This window comes from Moschus berezovskii, chromosome 6 (genome assembly GCF_049115385.1).
Source record: "Moschus berezovskii isolate FMDL1 chromosome 6, NW_MosBer_1.0, whole genome shotgun sequence".
Taxonomy (NCBI): Eukaryota; Metazoa; Chordata; class Mammalia; order Artiodactyla; family Moschidae; genus Moschus; species Moschus berezovskii.
In genome coordinates, this window is record NC_142465.1 from 61534115 (window position 1) to 61546327 (window position 12213).

The window sequence follows — 12213 nt, forward strand, 5'->3', positions numbered from 1 at the left end:
GCGCACAAGCACATGCTCCACCTCGAGCCCCGGGATGGGCTGACCAGCTCGGCTCATCTCAGCTCCCCCATTTCCTGGCCTCACCTCCAACCTGAATCAGCAGTAAAGAGAGGGGCAAGCCCCAGAGGGGATCCTTCCAGGGTTTCTGCTCTCTAGGCCAGTGACAGTGTCTGAGATGTGGCTCAAGTCACAAGTGTTCAAAGGAAAAAACACCCAGCTTCTTTGTAGCTGCAGTACCTGCTTTACATGCTATTTGCATATGAATCTGTGGGCAAAGTGAAGCCCAGCCTGTCCTTGCCTCCCTCCTTCATCACCTCTCTGACTTAGCACCAGCTCTTTCAAGTCTTTGCTAATCCCAGAGATCAAGGGGTGATCAATTCTCCCTGCCATTCCCTTGCTCCCCCCATCCTTGGCTCCTGCCATCCTGTGAGATGCCTTATCATCAAAGGACATTATTCATGTTGGACCTTTGCTGAAGCCTTGCTTCCCTGGTACCAGGGCGTGGGGGCAGGGATGAATGGGGTGGGGGTGGGGCAGGAGGCTGACATAGAGATAGGACCCAGGAGACTTTAGTCCTTGACCCTCATCTAATATGTTCTTCCTGCACCCCTAATTCCTCCAACCTGTATGGCTTGGACCTCCTTTTCCAGATTGGTGGGAGGAGAGGAGGGGAGGAGGTGGGAGATGTCCAGGTCCAATTAAAAATAGCACCTGAACTTCTCAAAGGCATGAACCAGTCATATTATTTACATGCAAACAGTCTTCCCCTTCTGCCCTTTATCCCAACCCTGAGTCCGGGGCCATGGTTTCCCCAGAGAGCCATGTAATTAGCTGGGTAATTACATGAGGCCCCAGTGGCCTCTCACGTAATTCCATGGGGTCTCAAAGAGTCGGACAATGACCAGATGAGCACGCAGGAACAAGACCTAGCTGCTGCCCTCACTTGGGGATGAACCTGGAGTCCCGTGCAGCCAGAATGACTTCTTAGTGTGGCCCAAGCCCAAGGGTGGGTGGGCTGGGGAAAGAGACATTTCAGGACTCTAGCAATGCTTGAGAGGCTTTATGGAAGATCCACACTGTGGGCTGCAATGCAAGAAGCTAGACTCAGGCTACCTTTTTTGTTTTATAAATAAATTTTTATTGAGTACCTATTATATGCCAAACACTACAGAACTAGGAATCCAAAGCAAACAGATGAAAAGTCCTTGCCCTTGTAAAGCTGACATTCTGGTGGGAGGTGAGGTAGACAGACATTAAAAGTAAATTTGTAGTATGTTTGATGTAATGTATGAAGAAAAGAAATGAGGGGATATGGAGAATAAAGTGGTAGTAATGTTATTAAAAATTTTCTGGCCAAGCCGAGAGGGATGTGGGACCTTAGTTTCTCAACCAGGGATTGAACCTGTGCTCCTGCATTGGGAGCTCAGAGTCAACCACTGGACTGCCAAGGAAGTCCCTAGTGGTAGTAACTTTAAATAGGGTGATTGGGAAAGGTGCTGGTGAGCAGGAACCGTTGTAATAAATATGCAACAGAGCTATGATTCTCTTCCAAATCCCAAGATATAGAAGAGTACCCAGTCCCAATCTCTAGGTCTTTTCGGGAGGTGCACCCCCACCCCTCTGGGGGACCTAACTCTCCCCTTACTGGTCAAAGTATAGACCAGTGCAGTACAATGAAGGGGAGGTTGGGAGTGAGAAACACCTGGACTTGAGGCCGTTCTCCAGGAACTACATGTCCTGAAACATGTGACTCAACTTTTTGAGCCTCAGTTCCCTCATCTGAAAATAGGAATGTTTCCTACTCACACAGTGGAGGTGATGAAAATCAGTTGAATTGTTCTCTGCCGAAGTACCTTGCAGATGTTCAAATTCTTCCTCCATTATAAATAAACACTGAGAGTGATGACTGCTCCGAAGCCGACTTTCACTTCACCTCCCCTCATCTCCTATGGCGGCATTCTTTCTCTCCTGACTCTGACCCTCCCCTTGGGCTCTCTTACCTTGGGGGGCTGAAGTGAGCACAGTGAAGCCTCTCAACTGTGGGGCAAGAACTAGAGGCTTGAAAGTTCAGGGGAGAAGGTGCCTGAGTTGTTGGGAGACAGAGTGGGGGTATAAACATAACAAAGGAGAAAAAGAAGCAATTAAGAGATCAGTGCTGGAGCGGGGGCGAGGCAAACAGCTTAGCCGTGGCGTTCTGTTCCTCCTCTCAGAGATGACAGCAGGAATGATAGAAGTGAGAACCCTGGAAGGATGCAATAACGTCAGGCTGATTCATGGGTCAAGAAATGGGGTGGCAGGCCCGGGGGAGGGGCGCTGGCCCTGGAGAGGTGATGGAGGGAGGCAGACACTGGAGGTTTTGCACTAGCCACTGGGGAGAAGTGCTGACCCTAAGAGGTTTAAGGGCCAGTGCGATGGGTCAGCTCCAGCTGGGAGGAGGACAGAGGGACAGCTGAAGACTAGAGAGGTGCCAGACTCACCTCCCAATCCTCCGGGACAGGATCCTGTTCATCCTAGTGGTGGGGGGGGGAGGGCAGAGAAGGATCTGCCAGAAATTGGTTTGGCCTGGCAGTTGAGGCTGGAAGTTTAAAGGGCAAAGAGCTGGTGCATGGACATGGAGGAGAAAGAGCCCAGGGACCTCATCTATTGAGTTGCATAAGCGACATCATCCCTTAGTGCGCCCAGCTCCAGGGCTGCTGGACTGTGAGTTGCTGGATAACCTCAGCTCACTGCTGGGTATGTGGTGTGTGTGTGTATGTGCCGCGTGTCTGCAGCCTATATCCCCCTTCACCCCCAACAGCCTCCCGCCCCGCCAGCCACCCTGGGATTGGTGAGTCTCAGCCCCTCCCCCGGCTCCCCCAGACCCTCCCAGAGCCTTTATCAGGGAGCTGGGCCGGAGTTCCTGCCACATTCCCCGGTCCCTCCACTCCCTGTTTCTCTCTTCACAGCAGCACCAGCAGCGTTTGTGGGGAGCGGGCAGTGCTTCCGGCCAGCTCCCTGATCCTGCTAGACCATCTGTCCCAGGCTCCAAGCTGTTCCACAGGTAGGCACAAGCCAGAGAATGTTGGATGGATAGGAGCTGGCATCAGAGGACAGGGGTGGAGTCAGGAGGGAATAAAGGTGGCAGCCTTTGATCAGGGAGTGGGCTACTGGGCAGGTGAGCAGAAAGAGGCGATACGGGTTGATGTAGTGATGCCTGAAGCCTGTGGGTACAGACTGATTCTTCCAATATTTAGAAAGTTTTGGCCTAAGTCTTAGGGTATCTAGGGCTGGAAAATAGCATTCAGGATCCCTCCTTTAGCTGACGCACGAAATAGACCCGCGCAGGTCCCATCAGTCTATTATCTTCCCTGGGAGCTGGAGCCCCCGGCATTATTGCGCCATTGCTCATTGCCAGGTGTGCAGACTGGGGGAACATGTGATGGGGCAGGGAGACTGAGCCCCTTCAGCTCAGAGACTCTCCCTGACCAAGGCTGGGGTGGGAGAGTTGGGGGCTGGGGAGGCCGGGTCCTGGTGGTGAACGCCTCCTGCATTTGCCCCTGTGTTGTGTCCTCCTCCTCCCTGCCTCCCCTGTCCTGTCTCTCTGTCCTCCTAGGCATCATGCGCAGCGCCCTGCTGTTTGCAGTCGTCCTGGCCGTCGGCTCGGCTCGGAGTTTTGGTGCGGTCTGTGAGGAGTCACAGGAGCAGGTGGTGCCCGGTGAGGGTCACAGCAAGGTAAGGCTCCCTCTCTGGTTTGCGCACCCTGGCAGAACACCAGACACCATCATGGGGGCCACAGTCTGCCTGTCCCACCTCTGAAGGAGGAAGGTGGGCTGGGAGGGTGGAGAGTTACTTGGATTACCCACCAGAGGCAGGGCAGCCTCTCTGGGGGCCTCATGTTCTCCCAGTATGTCTGTCAGTGTCTCTGTCCCTCTGCATGTCTTTGACACCTTGTACGTAAAAGGTGCCCCACTGATACGTTGTTTGTTTGATTGTCTGGTGACCTGGTGAGTGGATGGTGCTGGAAAAGGTGGTCTCAGGTTCCCTGAGTCCAGCTCAGGTTCTGTCCCTTTGCAGGGGGGCAGGTCTTCCTCACTCCCTGGATGGTATGCAACAGTCAGAATTTCTCTCCCAAATAGTCGTTTGTATTCTTTGTTACCTGTCAGTTTTATGTATTATGTTGTTTTAAAAATTCACATAAATTCCCTTATCCCCTGCTCTTCCACCCCCAATAACCTCAGGTGCCCCTAAGATCCCAACCCTTTCTTTCCTCCTATCCCATGTCCCCTTCTAGCCTCTGCTTAGCCAGGATAGGAAACAAAAAATCACAAAACAAGTTGGGCCCCAATTTCTGAAGTTGCTCTAAGAAAAAGAACAGGAGTTGTCAGAATAGGGATACTGGGGGAGAACAAGGAGGAAGTCTTTTCGAGGTTTTGAAAAGACAGCAATTATATTGGTACAAGTGCTTTTAAGATGATTACAGGTGGAACTTATTACAAATTCAGCGTGTGAAGTCTAACTGCCTCTCCAGCTTGGATCTGTTTAGCATCTTATTACAGGAGGTGCGCAGAGTATTTGAACAATTTGGGGAAGTAGTTGCGTGGGAAGCTGTGGGCTGGGCAAAGAGAGACATCATTAGCTTTTGTCCAGCTGGTGGGGTGTCCCAAGGCATGATGGGTTGGCAACCTTGCAGGTGGTAGCCACTGCACCGGCTCCAAAAGACCAGAGCCAGTTCAAAAAACACAGAGCAAGTGCCAGACAGAGGCTGGACACTGTGTTTGGAGCCAAAGTTCCAGCTGGAGACGGAATATTTGGGACTGTTACTCTGAGACAAATGTGCTTTGCGACCTTGCCCCTCTTGTCCAGTAAAAGAGAGATTGCCTTCCTGCCCCTTCTCCCTATAGGTCCATGAGGATGAGAGAATTTGGGATGAGATGGGGGTAGGATGTATGTGTGCCTGGGCAGCCAGGTTGGCATGTGTGAAACCACCAAGATGATTAAGAACCCCTGCTCAGCAGCAGGGCTACAATGGGGTTCAGTTGTGGAGGAGAAGAGGCTTCATTCTGAGCATGCTGCCTTCTGAAATTCTAAATCCGGGGTGGTGGGGACAGAGACAGAAAACTACAGGTGGAAACCAATGGAAAAGAAAAGAGAGGGAGAGGTGGTGGGAAGCACAGGGAGAGAAACACCCACGGACTCAGTGGAGAGTGAGGCAGTTCCAGGATGGCTGGTGGCCCCGGTTGCCTACACCCACCTGTCCCCAGGACCAAGTCCTGTCTGTGGCTCAATCATGGAGCACAGACCAGAGGATACTAGCTCTGTCTGACGAACGTTTCTCGGAAATTCCTGGCTCACTCGATTATCCTTGGTCAGACCGGTTCCGGATGTGCCAGGGTGAAAAGAACCAAAGGTCCTTTTCACTGAGAGGTGGCAGGAGCTGCGAGGGGGCCCCAGGAGTCTGTTCCCTTTGAGCTTGGGCGATAGCATGACCAACTGTCCTGGTTTTCCCAGGACTGTCCCAGCTTGAGCACTGAAAGCCCCACACATCTGGGCAAACTGGGACAGTTGGTCGGCCTACAGGGATACCCAATATGATCCCTCTACACGTGCTTCCCAAATCTTGCTGTGTCTATGAATCACCTGGGAGCCTGGTTAAGGCTCAGATTCTGTCTCAGTTGGTCTGGTATAGGACCAAGATTAGGTATTTTTAAAATACTCCCAGCGGTTAAGCTGCTAGTCCACGGACCACAATTTGAGAGCCCACTTCTCTTCTAGTGTGAACCAGAGGAAATCCGGAAAGAACTAGGATGCCAGGTTCAGCTGTAATGAGCTCAGGAAGAGGCCACTTCTTGTGGGAGAAGAGTGAGAGGACTGGGGGTGAGCCTCCTTCTTGGCCCTCTTTGTCTCTCCCCCACAGAAGGACTCAGCTGTCTACCAGCTGCCCCCATCATTGCTCCGGAGACTCTACGATAGCCGCGTGGTCTCCCTGGATGGACTGCTCAAGATGCTGAGCAAGGCCAGCGTAGGTGGGACACAGCCCCAGGGAAAGGGGTGTGTGGGGGGGGCGGGATTCTGAAGGTTAAATAGGCCTGGGAGACCCTTCAGGCGGGAAGGAAACTGGAGATGGCTTCGTGAATGATTGAGGGTTGTGATCTGAACCCCCTCCAGTCGTCTCTTTGCAGGTCCCATTCCCCAGTTACATGCTTGTTCTTGCTTCACAGGTCCTAAGGAGTCGCCACTTCCCCAGAAACGTGAGTAGCCTCCTCTCCCTCCTGACCTCTGCTGATCACTTGCCCAGAGCTCCACGGACACAGGGCCCAGTGACTATTTTGGCTGGCCCCGGTTCCACTGGTGCAAACAGCATCCCAGCTGCAACTGTTCAGCCAGCCTCCACAGAGTGTGAGAGGCCCCGGGGCGCCAGAGGAAGCAGGTGTGAGGGGCCTGGTGAGGTCTTCCTCCTCGGGCGTGGTAGTGCGAGTCGAGAGGATGTCTTGGTGGCTGTGAAGATTCTATATCAGGCACCTGCTGGGTGGGAGAATTTTAGAGAGCTCTTGAAAGATGGGGGAGAGGGAGGTAGACAGAGAGGGCGGACTAAGGGGACGGCCTGCTAACTGTGAGGAGGCACAGAAGCAGAGACCAGAACCCAGCCTCAGAAGTCTCGACGCCTGTCTGGGGAAATGTATCAACCCCTCATCGTGATGGTTGACCATGTTGGCCCTTTTTATGCAGGTGACATGCATGACTTCTTTGTGGGTCTCATGGGCAAGAGGAACCTCCAGCCAGGTAGGAGTGTGGTGGAAGGGCTGGGGTGCTGGCAAAGGTGTAGCAGGAGTCACCTGCTTCATGTTTGTCAGCAGGGGGAAAGACCGGACTTTCCCTAGCTACAGTGAGGGCTCCTCCACCCCTTCTACTCAATAAGCTTGGACCCACAGTCCAGCCCTCCCCAGGAGCAAAGCGGAGAGACCTTTCTAAGAAGGTCCTGCTGCAGTTGGGAAAGCGTCAGAAAGGCTTTGCTTGCTCCCTCCCCCGTTTCCCAAACAGAGAGCCCCTCTTCTTCCTAACTCTGTCTTCCAAAGCTGTCCTGCATAGCCAGCCCTTTGCTTTTGAGTTAGGGTGAAGGTCATAGTCAGAAAAATCCCTCCTAACTACATTCTTTACATCCCCCCAGACACTCCTGTTGATATAAACCAAGAAAACACCCCCAGCTTTGGCACCTTCAAGTACCCCCCCAGTGTGGAATGAGGTAAGGACTTACTCAGGGCGAGGAGAGGGGATTGTGGGTATGTGGCGGGGTAGGAGGGGCATTGCCAGAGGATCATTTCCTCTGATGCTATGGGCATCAATGCTCATAATTAATGCCCTAAGTACATCCCAACACTTAGAAGTGTGTGCTTGTCTGTGACCGCACACACATGCGTGTGTGCCCACAGAAAAACACACAAACGCACAGACACACGTACCCCTCTTTCTCATCTCTTTCCAGCCTCATGGATCCCGGCTTACGATTGAGCAGGAGTGAGTGGGGGGAAATGGCAAGGGGAGGTTTTCCCCTGGGGTTTCTTTGATGGACAACTTCCGTTGTTTGGACTCTATTCTCTTGTGATTTGTGCAAAAGATGGAGAGATCATTATTGGATAATTATAGGTACCACATTTATTCGCATGTGAAGCATTTTGCTTCCCAGGGAGGCTGAAACCGTCCAGATCATCCTGAATTTTGGGTTATCGGGTCCACTATAAAGTTCTTTGCAAGGATGATTCTTGCATTTCCTTCTAGAAATGCAAAAAAAAAAGACTCTGAAATCTAATGGGGAGTGGTTGGAAACTGTATCGTAATCACTCGTAGAGTAATGAATAAGAGCATGGCCTGAGTTTGACTCCTGGGTCTGTCACTCACTAGCTGTGTCCCTTGGCCAGGTTACATAATCCTTCTGTGCCTCTGTTTCCTCATCTGAAAAGTGGGGATGATAATATTATCTCACAGGGCTGTTGCTTTGAGTCTAGGTCAAGTGTTCAGAACAGTGCCTGGCATGCAGTACTGTACCTTGGCTTAATTGTGACCGTTGCAGTCTGGGAGGTGTAGGGAAGGTTCCAGTGTTGCCTCGGTGGGCTCTGGTCTGTCTGTCTGAAGCTGTCTGGGCTGGACCCTAGGCCTGAGTGGGCTGACAGTTCTTCCACTTGGTATGCGAACGTGAGTCCCCCTGGGGGAAGTGTCTTGTCAAAATGCAGAACCATCTGCCTTGACACCAGCTTCCCACACATAGCAATAGCAGCTCCCTGATGGCTTTCTTTGCACCGGCTTCCCAAGAAAGGTGTCGGGGGAGGCAAAGAGAGGGGTCAGGAAGCCTCTGTCTTCCTAGAGACTCCTGTCCCTCTCCCTGCGGCCCTGTTACCCCCTCTCATTGGTCTCAAGGGAGACCCAAGGACCAGGAGCTGGCTCTCAATGAGACTGCCTGTGCATGACTCCCAGGCCCAGAGTCATGACTGTGCCCCCCATTCAGTGTTGGGCGAGGGGGCACAAAAAGCTGTAATAACTGTAACTCGCTGATTACATGGTACTTACTGTATCATTTTGCTCTCATTAGGTTGTTTTGCCCACGGCCAGATAATTATACGGGCAGCTATATCCGGGTGATATACTCTCCCCAACGTTACGCATTGGCCGTAAAGATAATTACAGTGCAATTTTGCCATAGTATTTTATACAAATGGCAGAAACAAGCACATTATAGAAATCTACTTGTAATGCTTTCTGGTGAATCTAGGCTTTTTCGGAGGGACTGGGCTCATAATTGCAGCCCTCATAATCTCACCACAGATGGTGCATTCTGAACCTGTTAGGTACTGAGGAGAATAGTCTCAAGGCCCCTGGGGGCTGGCGTGTAAAGATTAGATGAGATGGATCAACACAGATCATCATGCCATCTAATTTCATTCATGTGAAACTGCTGAAAAACGAAGTGATCCCTGGACCTGTCCTTCCTCTGGGAGGTTTCTGGAAAGAGGAGGAGGGATTGGGTGAGGCCAGGGGAACATTAGCTCCAAGGTGCATTGGACAGGGCTGTGTGTATGCCTGGCTCATAGGGATGCCAGGATGATATGAACTTTGCCACTATGTCTTTCTGTGTGGGCCCCTCAGACCACGCACACAGTGTTTATGAATGGGTAGTGCGATGCACACGGCAGCTGGGAAGACGCAAGCAACTGTAGCTAGGAGAGTTTTTCAATCCTCTAGTTCAAAGGCTACATTGAGAGCTGAGGGCTAAGGCTTCCGTTCTCTCTACGGTTCCCTTACAGAGGCCCCTCCCTTTCTCCCCCACCTCCCTGGTGGGTGGTTGGTGGGAGTTTTAAGGACAGAGATGTGATCTGATCTTTTTTTTCGTCCTCAGCACTCCACTCCTGGACTCCTGGGCTACATCGTGAAGACACCCACCCCTAGATGCACGTGCTTCTATTTCCCTTCCTCCTCCCCACCCCTGTAACACTCTTGTGCTTTGACCCCTTCTTCTCTCTGTCCCACTGGCTGCAGAAACTGCCTTGTGAGCATCCCCAGTCCCTGTAACCATTGACTACAGATTGCCCTGGAATTTCTGTAGCGTCCTACATATATGATGTCTCTCTCTATTCCTCAATAATAAAGGATTTTTACATATTATGACCTATAGGATGTATTTGGTTGGTGGATGGGTTTTTCTCTTTCTTGACTCTTCTGGCTGTATCATACACACACACACACACACACACACATATGATACATACACTTATATATAAATGGAAGTTTCTTTGTTTTGTACACATGTCAATTTTCCCAATAGTGTCTTACTCATTGCTTCATATAGTTAGTATGGGAGGATTTATTTAGTGATTGAAATAAATGAATTTGGAAGATGGTTTCTAGCACTCAAAGACTTTCACAGACCAGCTTTAGATAAAGAAAAAAACAAGGATTTCCAGGGTGGTCCAGTAGTTAAGAATCTATTTTGAAATGCAGGAGACCCAGGTTCAATTCCTGGTGGGGGAACTAAGATCCTGTGTGCTGAGGAGCAATGAAGCCAACGTGCAGTAACTACTGAGCCCGAGTGACACAAGAGTCCGTGCACCACAGGGAAATATCTGGTATGACGCACAAAAGATCCCGCATGTTGCAGCTGAGACCTGATGCAGCCAAGTAAACAGATAAATATTAAAAAAAAGAAAAACCAGATATTCTGTATTTCCAGGATGGGCCTGGGAGACATTAGCCCCTGACTCCTACTCTGTAGAGAAGGGAGATGGGGATGATGGCTGTGCAAAGACCCAGTCCCAAGGAAGGGCGCATCTGTAGCACTACATTTCTCCATCCCCAGATATTGGGCTTGGGTCCTACAACAGGTAGTGGGATGAGATGGTGACCCACAGAGTTTACCGGCTAGCAGGGCTTTGGGTCAGCAAACAGCACCTGATCTTGCTAGGCTGGAACACAGACAGGAAAGTTACTGTAGGAGCTGAGAAGGAGGAGAGCAAGATCTCTTGAGCTTTAACTGGTCGCTTTAGTTATAAAGGGAAAATGTTTATTTTCGACTCTTCTGTAATGCAACTGTTACCAGCCTCTGTAATGGTGGTCTAGTAGTCTGTAATGTATGTAAGGCACTTAAAGGAGGTATGTGTGGGTGTCTTTTATTAATTGGATGTGCCACCCATCACAGTCCACTGGTCCCAAATGGGGGTTCTGTACCCTAATGGAAGAGAACAGCCTGAGAAGTCCTCAGGCTCCCTGCCTTAGCTTAGTGCAAGGGCCTTGGCCATGACCCTGAACCACCCTCATACAAAGGGTGGTACAAAGCATTTAAAAATAAATAAAATTGTTAAAAATAAATAAAAATTAGAAGATTGGCATCTGGAGATGTAGGGATGGGAGGCGTTCTGTAGGACTGAAACTTCATCCTATGAAATCTGATACTATCTCCAGGTAGATAGTGTTGAAGCATTGCTTATTGGTGTGGGAGATCTCAACTCAGTGCTCAGTTTTCCCAAGGCTGGGAAAAGACAGGGCCATAGAGCCAGAGACTTCTTCCTGCAGGTCCTTCACCCCAGTGAATGTTCTCTCTTCCCAGAACCTGACTGGGGCAATTTTGGGCCCACAGTTCCATGGTGGGGGCACTTCCCTGAGCATCTCTGACGTCTGGTTTACTGCTAGAAGCCACAGAATCTACCTGCAATAAAGGAGAGCTGCGTTTGAGCCCAGGGGTCAGGAAGATTCCCCTGGAGAAGAGAGTGGTGACCCACTCCAGAATTCCTACCTGGAGAATTCCATGGACAGAAGAGCCTGGAGGGCTACAGTCCATGGGGTTGCAAAGAGTCAGACATGACTGAATGACTAACATTTTCACGTTTCAAAGAATACCCTCACCCCAAATCTTGAAGGCTTTTCTCAATGAGTTATCATGTTAGCATTTCAAAATTATCTACCTAGATTGTTTAAAAGTGGGATAAGTTTTGCAGAGTCTGGGGGATTTATTTGGGTCATGAAAGCTTCTGCTCAGACTTGAGAGTCAGGCCTGTGTTTTGCCTGACAGAAGTGCTTTGCCAAGTAGGAGCATACATACAGAAATGTTGCTCTCTGGTGGGACTGATGAAAACTGCAGTACTGGGGATTCCAGGAGAAATGAAGACCAGCTTTAAATCCAATTCCTGGTTTTTTGCTTGGAGAATGTGTGAAGTAATCCTGGCCTGCTTCCTATTGGAAGGAGGTTGAGACCTTGGCCTAATTCCTGGCTTTTCTCCATTTAGTTTTGTACATCTGTGTTATTTTGATTACATGGTGATTTACTTCAAAGACTTTTGTATTAAAGTTTCTAGACCCAATTCAATGCGTGTGGAGGGGGAGATCTCTCACACTAACAAACAATGCTCCAACACTGTCTACCGGGAGATAGTATCAGATTCCACAGATTGAACACTCAGTCCTATGGAACAACCTCAGATGCCAATCTCTTAATTTTTATTTATTAATTTTTAAAATTTTTGTTTAGAAATTAATTTTAAATTTGAATATAGTTGGGTTACGATGCTGTGTTAGTTTCTGCAGTATAGCAAAGTGAATCAGTTATACATATACATATATCCACTCTTTTTTATATTCTATTCCCATAGAGGTCATTCAGTTCAGTTCAATGTTAGTCGCTCAGTCATGTCTGACTCTTTGTGACTCCACGGACTGTAGACTGCCAGGCTCCTCTGTCCAGGGGATTCTCCAGGC

The 12213-nt window shown here is 50.0% G+C and overlaps 1 protein-coding gene across 1 annotated transcript; it reads left to right on the top strand.

The window, feature by feature from the left end:
* Positions 1–2925: 2925 nt before the first annotated feature.
* Positions 2926–9621, top strand: TAC3 (tachykinin precursor 3). The gene is made up of 7 exons (XM_055396607.2): positions 2926–3040; positions 3593–3711; positions 5894–6002; positions 6198–6227; positions 6706–6759; positions 7145–7219; positions 9365–9621. The coding sequence occupies exons 2-6, from the start codon at positions 3598–3600 to the stop codon at positions 7216–7218; spliced, it is 381 nt and encodes a 126-aa protein (XP_055252582.1). The 5' UTR covers positions 2926–3040; positions 3593–3597; the 3' UTR covers position 7219; positions 9365–9621.
* The last annotated feature ends 2592 nt before the right edge of the window (positions 9622–12213 follow it).